At 36.4% G+C, this 19,738-nt stretch overlaps 2 protein-coding genes across 4 annotated transcripts; one reads left to right on the forward strand and one right to left on the reverse strand.

Annotated features, from left to right (window-relative positions):
* Nucleotides 1–1,022: 1,022 nt before the first annotated feature.
* LOC116168342 lies at nt 1,023–2,131 on the forward strand. 3 transcript variants are annotated; one of them, XM_031485897.1, is made up of 3 exons: nt 1,023–1,484; nt 1,542–1,748; nt 1,805–2,131. In XM_031485897.1, exons 1-3 carry the CDS (start codon nt 1,221–1,223, stop codon nt 2,111–2,113), a joined length of 780 nt encoding a protein of 259 aa, XP_031341757.1. In that variant the 5' UTR covers nt 1,023–1,220; the 3' UTR covers nt 2,114–2,131. The 3 variants fall into 3 exon arrangements, with proteins under 3 accessions (XP_031341757.1, XP_031340378.1, XP_031341054.1); XM_031485194.1 differs by having other exon boundaries at nt 1,032–1,096; nt 1,200–1,748; XM_031484518.1 differs by having other exon boundaries at nt 1,023–1,748.
* Nucleotides 2,127–3,270, reverse strand: LOC116167588. Its single transcript, XM_031483365.1, has 3 exons — nt 3,190–3,270; nt 2,991–3,138; nt 2,127–2,940 (listed from the first exon to the last, which is right to left on the reverse strand). Exons 1-3 carry the CDS (start codon nt 3,216–3,218, stop codon nt 2,164–2,166), a joined length of 954 nt encoding a protein of 317 aa, XP_031339225.1. The 5' UTR covers nt 3,219–3,270; the 3' UTR covers nt 2,127–2,163.
* Between the last annotated feature and the right edge of the window lie 16,468 nt (nt 3,271–19,738).

Genomic DNA, 19,738 nt, shown 5'->3' on the forward strand with positions numbered 1-19,738 from the left:
TGGAACTCAAAGGACAGTGCAGTAAAATATCTTGGAGTTCATTTAGATACTCGTCTCACCTGGAGTTACCATATAAACCAAAAACTCTCCCAAGGCAACAATCGACTAAGACAGCTTTATCCGTTAATAAATCGAAAGTCCTCACTCAAACCCGAATGCACTACGTTGCTATACAAGACTTTATTACGACCATTAATACTCTACGCTAGTCCGATTTGGCTCAACACTTCCAAAACCAACATTCAGAAATTGCAGCGATTTCAAAACAAAATCCTTAGAATTGCTGTAAACGCCCCTTAGTACATACGCAACAATCAGCTCCACTACGAATTAGGCGTTTCATCTATTCAAGACTTCACGTTAAAATGTGCAAAGAAGTTCGTTAAAAATGCAAGTGCGTGCGACGGTGCAGTGTTTTGCAATCTTTGCCAAAAAAACTTATTCGTTAGATTAAAACTGCCGCAAGATCTTATAGCTTCCGAAGACGATAGTGATTAAGCCAATCCTTTAAATGTTATACATTCAATTTTTATAAATTCGCATGATCCGTCAGAGACATTAGAATAAGTCTTGTCATTATTCTCGTCATTTTGTGCCTTTACTTTCATAAATGTCATGTATAACACTTGTATGTTGATCTGACAATACACGATTTAATTAAAAAAAAAGAATTGAGAGAACAGGAGTGTTATCATCTTGGTTGTTACAGTCATTTCTCATTGTATGTACTATATTTACTGGTGGTAGCCCGTTCTGTATCAAAGAATAGATTAGAAATATTATCATAATGATTGGGTAAATAATATTCTGCGTTCAGAGTTGTAGTGTATTCTTTCTATGTGTCTTTTACTACAGCATTTTTAGACGAGAGAATTAGAATATTATTATTGTCTTAGACCCGTCTTACACGAGTCATAATTATGGCCACAATTGTGATAAAAATTTGAAGTATATTTGTGTTCTTAAAATTATGTTTACGAGAACTATACCGCCCTTTACACGTTTGTCAAACTATGGATATAATTATGATAAAAAATATAGGGAAATTCTGTATTCAGCTGTTGGAAATCTAGGGATTTTTTTGAATGGCAGCAATGTACATACTACATAACCAAAAATAATATATCACATTCAGTTTTCACTATTCTCTGTCACTATATTAACGGTTTTGTGCAATAAGCAATTTCTTGTGATTGTAGCAAATAACAATCTTTTAATAAATGTCGTGGTCAAGAGAGCAGGTCACCATGCTCATTGAAGTGTACAAAAATCACCCTTGCTTGTATGTGGTTAAATCCCCACAATACAAAAACAAGCATGCGAGAAATGCTGCCTTAACAGACATCTGTTCAAAGTTGGAGGCAGTGAAAGCAGGTGTAACGATTGCAGATGTAAAAAATAAGTTTGCAGCTCTTCGACAAAATTTCTTAGTGGAATATCGTAAACACGAAAACTCCATGAAAAGTGGAAGCGGTACAGACCAGGTAAATGCAAATCTACATTGCAACAAATCGTATAGTTCTAAAAATGTATGTTTTAAGGTGTATATACCTACCATTTGGTATTATGATTTAATGCTGTTTGTTTTGGAGCATTCAATTGCAAAGACAGCCATTTATGATAGCATCCCCAAGCCTCTTTCACCTTCTCTTTCATCAGACAGTAATATTGAATCATTGGAATTTACGGACATTTCACAATTAGAGGTTGTTTATGAAGACGAACCAGACGATTCACAAACTGAAGAGGTATTTCCTTATATTTGTCAATAAGTATAATGTTTCGGTAAATAAATGTACTTTAGGAACCTGTCAATGGAGGCGCCTCAAATGTGCATGTAATTGAACAGACGCCACAAACCAGCCGACCACAATCTCAACTAAAGAGAAAAAAGGGGAATGAAATCGACTATTTAGCAGATGCCAGCAGAGCGATAAATGAAATTGCTAATGCAGTTGCACGCAAGAAGCCTGATGTTAGCACTATCAAGGCGGATAGGATTGATGTCTTTCTTAAGTACATTGAACCAAAATTACGCCGCATCAAGAATGACGATTTGTTAGATAAAATAGAAAGCGATATTGTACATATAATTTCCAAGAATTTCAAATAAAATCTGAGTGATCCTATATACATATATATACACTTATTCAAATTGTATGATTAACAATTGTGTCTTAAAACTGCTGCATCCTGCCACTCTACACTGCCAGTAGGAGAACAAAAGTAATTTTTGTATTCATCCCTCACAGATAATGCTGATCTGGAAGTTCGATTTGTTCCCTGTGGTTTCCATGTATCCAATGTGATAATTGATGCTTCGTCAAAATCAGTATAAAATTGTCCACTATTTGTACATAAATAGTTATGTAGTGCCACACAAGCTAAAGTAATTTTTTCTACTTTATTTGGTGACAGACATATCGGATTTAACAATACTCTAAATCTGTTGGCAAGAATACCAAATGCATGTTCAATGATACGTCGTGCCCTTGATAACCGATAGTTAAATATCTTCTTGTCGTGAGATAAACCTCGTTGTGGATAAGGTTTTAATATTCTTGTGGACAGTGGAAATGCGTCGTCTGCAACTATCACATATGGAACATTGTTACTGGATCCTGGTAATGGTCGAGATTGTGGAAAATTTAACGAATTATTTTGAATTGCTTTTGACAGAGTACAATCACGAAACACTCCACCATCACTTATTCTACCATTAACACCAATGTTAATGTATGTAAATTTGCAGCACGCATCGGCCAATGCCAATAATACTAGTGAATGATCCCCTTTGTAATTGTGGTAAAATGATCCAGCCGATTTTGGAGGTCTAAATGTAATATGACGTCCGTCAAGCGCCCCTACACATTGAGGAAATTGCCATAGTTCCATAAACTGATCAGCAATTGATTGCCAACTTTCGGGAGTAGATGGAGTCTGTAATGTAGAAGAGATATATATAGAGAATTGATAAAATAAAACTTTACCATTAAAAACTCATCTTTTAAAACATTAAATATGACTTCACAAACTTCAGGAATGAATAGAGAAATGGTTGATTCATGTATCCTACTAGAATACATCAACGAACGGTAAGACTCTCCGGTTGCAAGAAAGCGAAGCGTAAGTTCAAGCCTGAATAACATGTCTAAAATATATACCACTTTCAATCAGCATTTTCTTTACCTGCTTCTCGCTGAAACACATTGCCTCATAACAGTATCTTGGCGACTGATATGTGGTTCTACCAATCGCAACAGTTTTTCAAATTGGTGGTTAGTTAGCCGTAAAAAGTTTTTATATGCTGCAGAGTCTTCTTGTAGTAGCTCGTCATTTAACATATGTAATATCCCCATTCCCATATTCCTTCTTTCATGCCATTTTCTTGACCAAACTCTTCGCCTGCGACGTGTATTGAACTTTAGGGCTAGCATATTTGTATAAATTGCCACTGATGCAATACTATACAATGTGTATTCGTCAAATTCCATACTTTAAAATTATATTCAAATTACAACTAGGTAGATACTTCGATTAATTGACTACAGACCTGAAGACAAACAAATACTCTATTTTCTTTTTAATGAATTTCAATTTTCAATTACTTTGATAAACAATATCCTAGGATCACAGTTTGCGCATGCTGTTTGCGCATATTATGCACACAAAAATAGAACACGTTCTATTTTTATGGACAAAATTTTTTTTATGGTTATAATCGGTGTATTACACGCACCATATTCTTTCCAACACAATTAAATTCAGAAATAGGGACATATTTATTGCTCGTGTAAGACGGGTCTTAAGAAGTAATTTTCAGCAACTGCCACCACAGGTGGTGTATTACTACTATCATGTTCAACTTCTGTGGGTTCTGGTATATTTGGTACAGAAATATTTTGATTGATGTGATTCGTAAAATGTTCCTCGTTATTGAACTGAAAGTCACCCAGTAAGTTTGTATCATCTAAGCTCAATGAAACTCACAATTATACCACGAGACATGGCGCTAAACTGCAGTATAAACGTCATAGTCTAGAATTCTATAAATCAAACCCATTTTATATGGGGGCAGTACTCTATAATAAATTAGATCCAGAGGTAAAGACTTTAAAACAAATCAAAAGATTTAAAAATGCCGTCAGACAGTTTTTAATAAAAAACGCATTTTATTCAATCCAAGAGTACATGGAGTTTGTATTATAGGTAATGTTATTGTGATATTGTGTGTTATATATATTAATATATTAGTCTGTGATACTTGCTGAAAAAGATTATTTTAAATGTAATGTTATGCTTGTAGTGTTGTGAGCCTACTGTAACTGTATTTTACTTGACGTATCCCATGTTTTTTCTGTATAAAGCCGGTTGGACAAATAAATATTATTATTATTATTATTATTATTATTATTATCAATACAGAAAAGTACAGGAGGTGCATGTAACGCCCCGTGTATATTCATTAGGTAGATTAGATAGGTTAAATTGTTTTCTTTTGTTTAGTTCAATTTAGTAGATACTTTAGCGTAGGTTAGAATATAGATTTTACGGAATTCGAAAAAAAAAGGGTCCGGCAATAACATCACACGTGTGGTCATGGGACAGTTACGTTAAAACCAATAAGACAACATAAACAACCCCGTGTCAGCATTTCTGAGTAAATCGACCTGAACCAAAAATATAAAGTGTCAGATCTAGGCGGGTATGTATTAGACTTTGCTATTGAGGGCATCAAAACAAGCACTTTTTTCCAAATAAACCGAGGGTCCAACGTGTTTCGTTTGGGAGCCACCCCCCAAAGAGTGTTGAAATCTGCATTTCTTCTTTAATTTTTTTCTCAGCAACCATAAGAGTTACAAAGTCGGGTGGCATGTCTTTGAATAGGTTTTTGGGTGTGCTCTTTCCGATTTTGCAATTTTTTTTTCAAAATTCCTACCCCTAAAGGGCGCACCCCTAAACTAGTGTGCAAAAAAAAATTCTGATTTCGACGAAATTTGGTATCTGGGGGTTTTTTAACATGAAAATCACGAATCTGAAATTAGTTTTTGAAAATTCGAAAAAAAAAGTTCCACTGCAATTCTTGGCGGGACAACGAAAATAGAGATAATTCCACGAAATTTGTTGTGTACATACTAAACGAGTTAAGGAACAAAACTGTCGAACAGTTTTTTAAAATAACTTTTCAAACAAAAGTTATACTCATTTGAATGTTGGTCCTTCGGGTCGCGAAGTGTCCCAAGCCTACTAGTAAGCCAGGAGCGTGTTCTTTTGGAAGTTATTTTTCAACCTAAGATTATGAAAATTTTTGATCATAGTGAAAAAGTATCATACGGAAAGTGATTTGACTTTTTCCCCTACCTTATTTAGATAATAAATAATCGATCAGCGCTTTAAGATACCTTGGTAGGTGTTTTAATCGATACATCGGATTTTTTAATCATTTAATGACCGAATTAATTCCAAATAACAAAATATCGACTCAAACCGTTAATCTTTTGTTTTTGCGACATTGTCAACCAACACATGCGAAATTATGGCTTACTAGTAGGCTTGGGACACTTCGCGACCCGAAGGACCAACATTCAAATGAGTATAACTTTTGTTTGAAAAGTTATTTTAAAAAACTGTTCGACAGTTTTGTTCCTTAACTCGTTTAGTATGTACACAACAAATTTCGTGGAATTATCTCTATTTTCGTTGTCCCGCCAAGAATTGCAGTGGAACTTTTTTTTTCGAATTTTCAAAAACTAATTTCAGATTCGTGATTTTCATGTTAAAAACCCCCAGATACCAAATTTCGTCGAAATCAGAATTTTTTTTGCACCCTAGTTTAGGGGTGCGCCCTTTAGGGGTAGGAATTTTGAAAAAAAAATTGCAAAATCGGAAAGAGCATACCCAAAAACCTATTCAAAGACATGCCACCCGACTTTGTAACTCTTATGGTTGCTGAGAAAAAAATTAAAGAAGAAATGCAGATTTCAACACTCTTTGGGGGGTGGCTCCCAAACGAAACACGTTGGACCCTCGGTTTATTTGGAAAAAGTGCTTGTTTTGATGCCCTCTACAACCCGATTTTTTTTTCGAACGGTCGTGTAACACCCTGTATAATTCGAATCGAACCGTATCGATCGCTAACAGCGGCGATTCCTGGAAAAGGGAATTTTTTTTTGTGGTAAAGCGGACGGAGAATTGTAATTTAATTTGAACCAATCAGGGCGATTCGGCCTCAAGGAATTCAAAGTTAATTGGAGATTTTGGGGCGCGTGGTAAAATTCGGGCGTGTCAAAAGGAAAATCACAGGGGGATAGTTTGAAAGTATAAAGAGGAGAATTATCGCGGCGATCGTGGAAGTCACCACGCCGCCGATAATATAGGTTTTGCTTAATTTTTCCGGTGAAGTACAGACGCCGGGAACTATTTGGTGAATGTCAGAAAGTGGCACATCGCGAAGGCGCTACCCTGTACCTAAATTAAATTGTTAAGTTCCGCGTCCGGCAAAGGGTTTTGGTACGGGTCGAGGTATAAATAAATTGGTTAAGAAGTGATTAGTAAAGGGCGGTCGATACGGTGAGAATCGGTGATTTTAGTGCGGTAAAGGTGCTCACTGGAAATCGTTTCGAGCATAAGCAATAAGTGTCGACTTTTTCCCCGGACCACCGGGGTAACCACTATTTACTTGCCCATGATCACACCGACAATAGGCAACGCATTGTATTTCATCGTAACCAAACGACGCGACGGGCCCAGAAGATAACGCGAGTTAAGAGGTCAACCAATTCGCTGAGCCCAACTGCAGGATTGGTCAAGGTTAGTTATAAGTTCGTTATTCAGTTCATGTCTGTAGATTTACGTAGGATTAGGTATGTGTATATTTCGTTAATAGGTGGATTTTTTGCTTTATAATAAGAGTTTCAACGGTAGGGTGGCCACCTATTTTTTTTTTATTATATCTCACTAGGAGGTATTTCTAGCAAATAGAGTGTTTTTTTTTGTAAGAAATCCTGGAAAGGAAAAGCCTATTCGGTGACCAATTCGTATTTTAATTGTCAGTCAATATACTGGTTAATTTTGCCTAGTGTTTGTTGGTTTTTTTTGAACAAGTAAATATACCCACCTAGAAGGAGTTTAAAGGAGTTCGTACGACGAATCCGGGAGAGGTTTGCCCAAGCTATTTTAGAAAAAAAAAAGTTCCTGTAAACATAGGTCCTATTTTGTTCTTTCAAAATAGTGTTACGTGCCAATATTGTCGCCACTAATAACACTAAAAAATCGCGTTGCATTGCAAGGTATGCGTCTGCCATAGCCATCCACACGTCTACAATTTTATTAAATTATCTCAAGCGGTTTTGGAGAAATAATCTAATTTTTAACTGTTTTTTTTATATTAAACTAAACCCTAGGGAACCTACGTTTATAGGGACTTTTTTCAAATAAAATGACCTGGGAAATCAGTATTCTTCACCTTATAATATCGACACCCTGTATAATAAGTATATAAGCAATTAAAAATTCGCCGCTCATGGACGGTTACAGTTTTTAGAGGTTAGATATAATTTAAAAAACTTACATTCTCTTGTTGGGGATTTTCTTCCACATCTGCCGTTTTCTTTTGTAATGCAGAATGCAGCTAGTTTAAGTATTATTTCCACTTTAACAATCAAAAACACAAAATTTAAACACATTCAAGAATACTAACAGTTACTTTTTGCAGTGACCAGTTTAAATGAATTATACTGTAATGTACAATACATTACAATTTTTGTAGTATACTAGGGCATTGTGAAGCCACAATACTGAGGATAATGTAACAATGTTAGGGAACGTTGCTTTGGAAATACACTGCATTATACATTAGCGTGTTTTTCCAGAGTAGTTATGGTCAAATACGGTCTTATTCCACTGTGGATAGGACTGTACATGTCATAATACGGTGTTTAACCGAATTATATCTTGAAAACCAACCATTTGGGATAAACACTGTATTTTCTGTTCAGAAGACAGCGAAATTTCAAATGTAAAGGTTATAATATGTCCGCATTAAACGTCCTATGACTTAGAATTAAGTAACAAAAAGCAAAGCCAGCATTTTAACAAAAATTAGAAGTTAATTTTATATCTTCTGTGATCGATGCTAGCAGTTGCGAAATGATTTCTATGTCATCCATTTTACCTCCTGCATTTTTCAGCTCGGCCACTGTCTTTTCGAACTCCACAATATAGCTACCAAGTGAGTCGGTTCCACTCCTTGCCGTCGCTGCCCGGATTTACCTTATTGACTCTAGCCAGTGGCCATCGTGTTGGCGTTACTACGTCGTCCTTTATGAGCACGACGTCTCCCACCTCTAGATTGTTTGGTTACTCCATTTTCTTCTATGCTGTAGGTTATGGAGATATTCGGTGGACCAAACCTTCTAGAAATCCCTTTTCATTTTTTGTAGGAGTTTCCATCTTGTAATGGACCGGACCGGACCTCCTCTGTCAGATCGGTCTCATCTGGTTGTCGTCCGTTGACGAGATGGGACGGGGTAAGTACCAATAAGTCCTCTGCATTCTCCGGTACTTCACTGTCGCTAATTCTTCAAAGGTCAGCATACACGTACTGTCTGCAATTATCCTCTTCATATGGAACTTGGTGGATTTAACCGGTTTAACTGGTACACGTATGGTATTCCTCGCAGTTGTTTCTGCCTGAAGGCATCGTGGTATATGCCACCACAACTCACTCGTCTGGAGCTGTCGCACTGTTGTTCCTCGGGATATTAGGTCGGCTGGCCAGAACTTACATGATTCCAGATCGTCTTTTCTGTCAAGGTTTGAATTTCGCTAATTCTGTTTCCCCACGAAATTATTGTATTTTTCGAGCTTACCCTTAGTCCATGTTAATGCGATCATAGTAACACTTATTGTAAGAGAGCCAAAGATATCAAAAGAAATACCGTTGCAACGTTTTAGTAAAACTGTAGTCTTTGTCAAGATATAGTAGATTTTCAATTATTCCAAAACTTTAACCTCAATTTTCTAGGAAGAATCGGATTGTAGTTGCTGCGGTTTTATATTAACGGCGCAAATGGTTAACTTAGGAGTTATGGGCAAGAATCTGACACGACGTCCTTGTTGTTTGTGAATAGCAAGACGTAACAAGATATTCCTGCACACGTATAAATTTCCATACTAAAAGGAACTCCATTAATGAAAGTTGACACGTTGAACGGTTTAACATATTTTAAGTTTAATCGCTCTGTCGTTAAATAATTCGAGGTCACCTACACTGCCTTAGTCTACAAAATAATTTTATGTGCCACCCTAATTTGTTCTATTTTGCATTTGTTGCGCACTTACACTTAAAATTACGATTTGTTGATCCAAACATTTACATCCGGAATGAATCGATTGCCAAAAAAGTTTCAAGTACTTGAAGTACGTAGATTAGAAACATTACAAGAAACGTTGCTGGTTGTATTATAAAATTTCATGGCATCACAGATTATTGAAAAAGATGGGGGTTTTATTTTTCCAATTTTCTGTCTTTATTATGGAAAAAATTTAAAACTAATACGGTTGATCGACGTAAAAATTTTTTTCTACAAAGAACCTTAATACATTTTTGCTTTAAAATAATTTGGGGAGCCAACAATCGCATGTTATGAATTTTACATTGAAACCCTTATGATGCGTTACGCAAGTCACCACCCTGTATACTAGTATATGATTACGTTTTTTAATAGTCTACTATAAACGCGTTATATACGGAACTGTTGCTTGGGGAACGAACTATGCTAATTTTTTTTATAAGAAACTAGCTGCCCGACCCGGCTTCGCACGGGAGTTTATAATTTTCGTATTCGTGGTTACATGTTGAGATGGATGTGTATGGTTACAGACAAAATAATACCTTACAATTTGGATTGAATCCCCTTTCCCTAATTATATTTGCACCAAAAAATGATGTAATTTGGAATACACATCAGTTATAATGTTGAATATTCTGCAAGAAATGCTTCGATAGAGGGTTTTTCCCTGAAAGTACTCTTTTATACAAACCTTGCCCTGATAATGAGAAACACAACAAAAAAGAATTATCTAATTTGGTGCAGTCGTTTTGAAGTGATGCGCGTACATAAATTTCGGCGATATATATATATATATATATATATATATATATATATATATATAATATTTGGCCATGTGGTTACGTAAAAACGTTTCAATTTTGGCAGCATCTTGATTGTCCAAAAATATGTGTCCGCATGAATCTGAAATCAATACCTTCTCCGCAAGTAGCCCTAGCTAACTGTCCCTGCACCTAGTAATAATATTTATGCGTTTTTCGAAGACCAAATACGCCATTTTTTAGTGACACGTATGGCAGTTTTCCATTGGTTATAGCGTCCTGAGGTGTCATCTTCGCGATTCTTTTAGGGCACTTAATTTCCACAATGCCATCGCGTCCTATTAATCCATCAGGGCTAGCAGCCAAAAATTGATGTTGCTGATGTACGAAAATACCACACTCCTCTATAAATAAATTATATAGTTCCGAAAAACTCCTCTTAGCTATTGGTTCTTTTTCCGATCCCCACTGTGTTGTTCCCTCGGAAATATGTTGATTTCTATTATCTTGAGCGCACAGTTTTTCCTGTTCCCGATTCACTCGATGTCCTACGAGTATAACTTTTGTTCCGGTTTCTATTCTATTCTATTCTCAGGGGAGCCCGACCGGGCAGCACTTAGGCATCAGAGGCCCATTGTGCCTACCCCCTTTCTTCGCAACTGAGTTCAGAGCCCGTTCCTCTCAATGAAGGATAGGACCCTGTTTAGCCTAAGTTGCTTCACCCTCCTCGGTTCCAGGTATCTGTCTCCAAGGAGTTGATATCTGTCCCTGATCAAAGCGTCACAGTGACAGACCACATGCTCGGTAGTTTCATCTGCCTCGCCACAGAACCTGCACGTGGACTCCTCCGCGAGCCTGCGGTTTAGCCTGCTTTCTGAAAATCAGTAGCGTCCTTCCTTAATGTCCAAAGTACCTGTATCTACGCCAATTTCAATACGATCGGTCACTTTCAAAAGAGTTATATTGCACGCAGACGTACGGACGGACAAGTACGAGTATAAGAATCTGAGGATTGATTCTTAATAATTTAGTGACAGTGCTGTATTGTAAAAGGGCGAAGTCAATCTTTAGTGGCTAACTTTTAGGTGATAGTAATTCATATCCATTCGATAAAGTTGTCACTTGCCTCTTACAACGAGCTTTATAGCTTTTTTTCCGATATGAACTTCCATCTTTTCTAGAAGTGCGCCCCATTTGCATACAAGTCACAATCTAATACAAAAGCCGAAAGCAAAAGTAGCCGATACGAGATACACGGGTGTACCTATACGTACTTTTTGATTTATTTACGAAGGGATACTGTAATCGGATGTTCCTAGTAAAACTCTGAGGTTTACTCATATGAAACGTTACAATGTATTTACAAACAATCCCCGAGTATTAGAATGATGCGGTTCGCAAACTCTTATCCGCAGATTGCATTAATAGGTGTTTGTCTATCGCTGTTACTAAATGATATAGACAAATCATACTAGATTACTGCTTACCTACTATATTTATTCTTATTTGGCTTTTTTACACTAATTTAAACAAAATTACCTATTGTATTATGTGAATTGTGAACAAAACATTGATTTTTTGGGGTCTCTCCCGTAATATTAAACAAATAGGTAAATACCTATCTTTCTGTCCTCACTTTTCGTTTGCTATTGGACGAACTCACTTAGGTGCACCTCCCTCTAGTTTACAAGTCACAGCAATAGACACACCCAATATCGTTAAAATCCCTACAGTTTTTGCAATTGTATTTTGGATTTATTTTTTAAAATATTTTGAAATAAAAAGAAGCAATTAATAGCAAATACAAAACTATCGAGTTATGTGGAATTTTTTTCTTATTGAGTAATTTTTTTATGTCGCTCTCCTTCTTTAATTTTTTATGCGAACGACGTCAAACACATGTTCAAAGTCATGACGTAACTTGAGGTTGAGACATATAGCCATTCTGGATCTATCCTAAAAGACAGAATCCATTTTTAATAAAAAATAGAGCTATAATACTCTAAAAACTTTTGCGTCGCCTTGATAAAGTCATCTTAATTATAATATAATTATAAGGGTAGGTCGACGATGACACGTTGAACGTCGCAGGTCGCCAACCAGTCCTAAAGAACTCTCTCCTGGTTTTGGAGAACAGGGATCAGGTGTAGAAAATTGCACAGAACGCGATGGTGATACCAAAGACTGATTCGACACTAATTTACGTGTAATTTCGGATCTGCACTTTGAATAAGATTGCGGTTTAACAAAAAGTCATCGTAAGGCTAATTTGCACTAGCTGCACAATTTTATTGCCAATGTCCATTTCAAACATTACATGTCCTAATTTCCGTTTTACGCGACCGGATAACCACGGATCACCATATTTACCAAGGTTGTTTATTAACACTGGATCATTTCTTTGAAACTTGGGCACTCTTCTCTCTTGAGGTAGCAACAATGACAACTGTATACGTGGTTGTCTACCATTAATTTTACTATTTAAGCTATCAAACGTATTGTTCATTACCGAAATAAAGTTAGCTGTATCTATCGCGGATTCACTTTTTAGCTGGCCTGCTTCAGTACATGTTTTTATTGCATCAACTGTTTTTCGAAAGAAGTAGGTGATACGTGAGCATCTTTAATTTCTCCATTGTTCTTGCGTTTCCCATTTGATCTAACTCATACGTTCTTGCAATATTGTTGTACTTAATGAGGCGTTTTCCGCCCTGCACATCTACTTGGTAATCTCCATCTAACGAATTGTTACGAAAATTTTTGAATAGATGTGGCGCATCGTATATGAAAATTATTTTCTGCGCGTAAGTGTCGATCTGTCGATGTAGGGTTTATCTTCTGTAACGCCTATTATAGAAGTTTTAAAGCTGCCACGTTGGTGGTCACCTGGTCACAAACAGCAGCTCTTACAAACCAAACCGTACTTTTGGAGTTGTACTGTACAATCACGCAGCTGTTCCTTTTTGAGGCCACTTACCTGATATAGCTATTTGTGTATTAAGAGCGCAAAATGATATATTGTCGATTGAAAGAGAAAGTTTCAGGAGCGCGAAAATCTCTTGAAATCGACAATAAATTTGCACTCGAATTACAAGATTTTTTCTACAATCGAGCAGTTCACATATTTATTTAATTTGATGAATGAAAATTAAAAGTTTTTAGAATTGCTTATAATGACAATTCCAGACGCTGAAGAAAGTCTAGATGAGTTTGTTATTGTATGTTCCGCCATTGTTACTAATTCAACAATTTGCACTTTAGATGATTCACCTTTATTAAAAATTTTCTGTGACGTTTCAATTTTATTATTAATGCTTTCTTCAATGTATCCCTCGGCTGTTGAAGAACTTTTCCAACCTCCATGACGTTTCAGTCAAACATTATCACACAGACTAAATGAATCCACCTACATGTTCGAAGCGTTTTTCGGTGCAACACACACGCGTTGATGTTTGTCGAACATGTACACGCGTACATGTTTGTCGTGATGTTCGATCGTGTGTTTTCAGCTTTAACCTTCAATAGGTTTGTTCGTTCATTCCATACTATATATGTTGCACTAGTTTATGTTAGTGACGTCACCAGTTCACTTCTAGTACACGTAAAGCCGCGTACAGACCTGACGAAATTGCTAAGTGTGGACGGGGAGCGCGAGCGGCGCTAGCGCGGCCTGTCCGAGGCTCGCCGCTATCCATTTACTGTCGGTTTTTCGATGACAGATCATAGAAAGAGCGTGGCGCAGTGTGGACGGATTGTGGTAGGAACGGCTAGATCGCGTATAGTTCGACAAATCAGTTGTAAAAATGGAGCCCAGGGGTGAAGATGTGCAACGACAACTGATCGAACTATATAAATCCAAACCCGTTTTCTATACAGTTCACACCGCTACCATCTACGTTTTTTTTCTGGGATGCAAGAAGCATCGCACCACCGCCTATTAAACATGCTGCAGCTTTCTCCTCGTTCGACATAACACATAACCCCTAAATGTCAAATGTATGCAAATTGCGGATGACTGTATTACCTGTAACGCCTTTAGCCCTGGTGCACGAAGTACAGTTTCGTGCGAGAGAACTGACGGTGAACGAACAAGTTTATTGTGTACTAGTTCACCAAATGAACAGTTTTAGTACAAGAAGTGCGCACCAGTTCAGCAAACGAACAAACCTAATATAATTGTCCTCTCAGCAGAAAACATGTGCAACACAACATTGTTTAGTGTTTGTTTATATTTTCAAAATGATAAAATTAACCGCGAAATAAAGAATCAACACAGCGCATGTCTGATCCCATTCAAACTAGCGGTCGTGTCATAAAACCCACAACCGTTCCCGGTTTGCCACAAAGTAGCAAACCAGTAACCGTCGAGTCTTGTGAACGCGACCAATGTTTCGCTACTGTTATGTATTAAACATAAACAACATACCATGACAAGACAATTTATTTTTAATTATATCGTTACAACCGCGTGGCATGACATTATCACCCTATTTCTAGGTTAAGTGTCCTCCCTAAAGCTCCCCCTCCACACCTAAAGCTTACAATACACTACAATTTCCCTCTTCTTTTTAAAGATTTAATCTAGTGGGCGCTTTTATTATTCTACCTGACCTAGATTTTATCTGGTGAAGTTGACTGTGGTAACTGATTTGTTTCAATATGTTTGGGAGTATCAACTTCATCTTTTTCTACAATCGGCGAACTATTTGCTAAAACACTTTTATTTAGTTCACTTGCACATGTCGATGGACTCGATACACTTTTTGATAAAACACAACTATTTGGTAAGCCCATATTAGGCATGATATTAATTGGCACAACACTATGTGGTGAAACATCTACTTCCTTAGATCTACTTATAAAACTTTCACTACCATTACGCATATCATCTGCATGCACAAATTTAATCAACCCTTCAATCTCCACCAAGTAAGTATTATAACTAAGTACTTTCCTAATTAATCCTTTGTTCCACTGCTTAGTACGTTTATTTTTAACAAACACGTTTTGATTAACCTTAAATAAATTCTTAGTTATAGCTACATTAAAATTTGCTTTGTTATGACTTGAAGGCTTAAGTAGGTCAAATCTTGTACGAGGTCTATTTTTAAATATACATTCGGCAGGTGAAATATTTGTCACTGTCGAAGGAGTATTTCTATATGTAAATAAATAATTTTGCAACCTATTTAGAATAATTTTTTCAGATACTTCTCTACCCTTCTCAGAAAACAAAGTTTTTTCCAACCCTTTTTTTATAGTTTGAACTCCCCTCTCCGCATTTCCATTACTCTGCGGGTGGTACCCTGGAGATTTTAAAGGTTTGATACCATTGGCTTGCAAAAATGACACAAATTCGCTAGAATTAAAAGGCGGGCCACTGTCAGAAACAAGCTCAACTGGCAAACCATATATTGCAAACATATTTTTTAATTGAAAAATAGTTTCCGACGTATCTGTGCCATTTTTCATTAAGACTACTTCTAACCATTTTGATTTTTGATCTACAGCTAACAAAAACGTAAAACCACACTTCTTCAAGAAATCTATATGGATTCTAAAAAAATTATGTGGAGCTGCAGGCCATTGTGACAACGTACTATTCGGATTAGTAAAGTTTTGACAATGTTGACATATATCGCAGGATGCAATAAATTTCTCTATATCTATATTCATGTTTGGCCACCAGCAGTACGAACGCATAAGCATTTTGCTACGAACGATTCCATTGTGTTGTTCGTGAAACAACTTTAGGACTTCACATTGCAAGGTTTTTGGTATAACTGTTTTGTTTCCCAACAAAATGCAATTGCACTCTACTGTAAGCTCGTTTTTTTCTTTTAAAGTAAGGTTTTAACTCATTATCACTAATACTATTAGGCCATCCTGATATTGTAAAGTCTCTTACTTTTACTAAAGTTAAATCTTTCTCGGTTTCCTTAGCAATATCCACCGAACTAAGTGGTATTTCATTTACAAGATTAAAAGAATATAAAAAATCTGGAATTTCAGTTTTGTTTTTACACGGTAAACGCGATAATCCATCAGCATTGCTAATAGAAGAACCTTTTTTATATTGTATATCATACATATATCCAGAAAGAGTAACTGCCCATCTTGTTATTCTAGCCGCAGCAGATGTAGGAATACCTTTATTTTTGCCAAAAATGAACTGCAAAGGTTGATGATCAGTTATTAAAGTAAACCTTCCATACAGAAATTTATGGAACTTTTTTAATGCAAAAATTATAGCAAGTGCCTCTCTTTCTAAGTTAGAGTAATTTTTCTCGCTTGGGGAGGTGCTTGAAGCAAACATTATGGGTTTATCAATACCACAAGTTTTATGGCTCAATACACATCCAACCCCATACCCACTCGCATCACAGGTGACATAAATCGGTAATTTAGGATCATAATGTGTCAAAACATTATCGGACGTTAAGAATTCCTTACTTAGTTCAAATGTCTGCTGACATTCATCTGACCAACTTTTAGAAAAATTTTTACCAGTTTGACACAAATCATATAACGGTTTCATTTTACTTGATAGCATTGGTATAAATTTCCCATAATAATTCAATAATCCAAGATATGATTTAAGTTCAGTTACAGATTTTGGTGTAGCTACTGACTGTATAGCCTCTATCTTTTCTTTTGTTGGATGGATACCATTGACATCAATATAATGCCCTAGGAATTCTACTTTTTGTTTAAAGAATTTGCATTTTGTTTCATTGACTTTAATATTAAACTTTTGCAAACGCTCAAATACCCCCTTAACAACTGTGTAACACTCCTGTAAGGATCTTCCATAACACATTATATCATCTAAGTAAGCTTTTGTGTTAGGTAATCCAGCTAGTATTGTATCCATGATTGACTGGAATATGCCTGGTGCTGAACTTACGCCATAAGTTAATCTCGAATAAGCAAACAAACCTAAATGACCAACAATTTTTGTGCTGACTCACTAACCCTCAGTTGTTGATATGCCCCCTTTAAGTCAATTACAGTGAAATATTTTTGACCATTCAGACAAGCAAAAATATCCTCTGGCAAAGGCAATACACAATGCTCAGTATCTAAAGCAGGGTTTAACGTTTTTTTGAAATCCACACAAATTCGGATATCGTTAGAATTCTTTTTTGGTACAACCACTATAGGACTCGCCCAATCACTATAGCTTATCTTTTTTAGAGTACCCATTTTTACCATTTTTGATAACTCTGACTCTACTTTTTCTTTTAATGCAAATGGCATATCATATGCCCTGTGAAAAACAGGTTGCGCTCCCTCTTTAAGTTTTAAATCTACTTGAAAGTTACTTATACCCGCATTTAACTTTTCGGTAAAAACTTTCTTAAAATTATCTTTAATTTCAAGCACTAAACTAGATATTTCTTTTTCTTCTCTTTGTTTGACCTGATTTTGACTGACCAAACTGACATATTTATTTGACATTTGACTTTGTGACTTATGATATTCGGACATCTGACTACTAACCCTTGACTTATTAAAATTTAAATTGTCTCTCCAATTTGGATTCAAAATGTTTAACCAGTTACGACCTAACAGTGGCTTAAATCTATGATCGCTTTTTAAAACAACTAACGGTAAGTTAACAATGTTATTTTTGTGATTAACAAAAACATCTGTCTCTCCTAATATCTTTACACCTTGACCAGTTATTACTCGTAACTCGTATCTTACCGAATACAGTTTCAGTTCCGGCAGGTACTTCTCATAGTCGTTAACATGCATCACGGTTCGGCACGCCCCAGAATCAATCTCAAAAGTAATCTTCTTACCCTCGATCTCTAACGATATTTTCTCTGGTTCGGCTTTACCTTCTTTTTTCGGCTCTATGGATGCCAGGAATCCCAGGGTTAACGAATCTTCGTCTTCTGTGGATCCTTCATCGACAGCATTGACCTGACTTTTGCAAACTCTGCTTGTATGCCCAACAGCTTTACAAAGGAAACATTCCCACGCCTTAGCTGGACATTTTTCCGGATCGTGTCTTCTTCCACATCGAACGCAAGGCTTCCATTCCTTCCTCGACGATGAGCGACTAACTTCACTTGACTTTTTACTTGGACCTGGCTTGCTATAGACATGCTTACTGACTTTCTTCTTGACTGCTAATTTATCTAGGTTTTCTGACACACATGTGATGTTTGGCTCATTTCCCATCGACTTAACTTGACCCTCCGCTAATTCCATAGCTAACGCAGTATCATAGGCAGACTGGAATGTTAAATTTGCCTCGGATAGTAATTTCTTCTTAATGGTAAATGACCGTAATCCACATACCAACCTATCTCGCAGCGACTCTGATAAAAACTGACCAAACTTGCAATATTGCGAGAGGTTTTTTAACCTGGTTACGAAGGTTTTTATATCTTCATTGGACTCTTGATTGGCATTGTAGAATTTAAACCGCTCCGCTATTACTAACCTCTTCGGACTATAATGATCAATCAGAACATTCTTTAGATCGGCATACGATTTGGAACTAGGTACGTCTGGTGCTACAAGATCTTTCAGGACACTATAGCCTTCGGGACCTATTAGAGTTAACAGCATCGAAACTTGTAGTTTGCCCTCTTCTACCATATTACACACAAAGAGTTGTTCCAATCTTTCTATATAAGAATCAATATCGGACTCCCGAGGATTGAATTTCTCTATTGACCCGATTAGCGCTGACATGTTACTTTCCTTTGACTGGATGACTAAAAAAGAATGAACACTGGGACATCGACAGGTGTTGCAATGCTTTTCGACTTATTGCGCTAAAACATAACGTGTGTTCGACCGGACTCGTCGCCAAATTATTTGTTATGTATTAAACATAAACAACATACCATGACAAGACAATTTATTTTTAATTATATCGTTACAACCGCGTGGCATGACATTATCACCCTATTTCTAGGTTAAGTGTCCTCCCTAAAGCTCCCCCTCCACACCTAAAGCTTACAATACACTACAGCTACCAGCGGCGCCACTCTGCAGCGCTTCAAAAACGCCTCGTAAGAAGGGGCTCTAATACGACCAAATGGATGTTGTATGTAGGTACAGTGCGATCAAAAATGAGTTGCTGCGCCGCTTCAATTAATAATGACGTTAGTAATCATTTGTCGCAACACGCGCGATAGTGCACCAATACTAAAACATAACCTTAAAATTCAAAATACACATTTTTTGACGTTTAATTTCAATCAACAGTTTAACCTTTTTAATTTACAAATTATGAGAAATTACACAAATAGCAAATTAATACAAAAATTGACATGGTTTTATTTCTTGTACAACTTGTTAATAACAATGTAATTGTGTAAATTCGTTCAATTAGTTGTGACGTCATCGTAGCGAGTGCGTTGAGGAAGGTCAAGGCGCATTATCCAAACAAAGTGTCCTGCCATTTTATTTTGCATATCACTGTTGAATTTTTTTGATATTGGTTAAAGAACAAGTGTAAAACTTCCAGAAAGTATGTATTTTTCATTAATAAAACAACTAGAATATATGAAACTAACTTTGGTGTAATTTTTTATGTAATTAATAAAGCTATTGTACCTTTAACCTCACTTAAAAGCTGTATTCTTTTATTATAATGGG

This window comes from Photinus pyralis, unplaced genomic scaffold (genome assembly GCF_008802855.1).
Source record: "Photinus pyralis isolate 1611_PpyrPB1 unplaced genomic scaffold, Ppyr1.3 Ppyr1.4_LG1, whole genome shotgun sequence".
NCBI lineage: Eukaryota > Metazoa > Arthropoda > Insecta > Coleoptera > Lampyridae > Photinus > Photinus pyralis.

Bases quoted from the DNA above. Each gene is read 5' to 3' on its own strand.
- LOC116167588 (XM_031483365.1), bottom strand. From the start codon at position 3,218: ATGAGGCAATGTGTTTCAGCGAGAAGCAG. The intron at 3,139-3,189 runs GTAAAGAAAATG...CATGTTATTCAG, and splicing joins TGTGTTTCAGCGAGAAGCAG to GCTTGAACTTACGCTTCGCT. The intron at 2,941-2,990 runs GTAAAGTTTTAT...TCTACATTACAG, and splicing joins TAAAAGATGAGTTTTTAATG to ACTCCATCTACTCCCGAAAG.
- LOC116168342 (XM_031484518.1), top strand. From the start codon at position 1,221: ATGTCGTGGTCAAGAGAGCAGGTCACCATGCTCATTGAAGTGTACAAA. The intron at 1,749-1,804 runs GTATTTCCTTAT...AATGTACTTTAG, and splicing joins ACGATTCACAAACTGAAGAG to GAACCTGTCAATGGAGGCGC.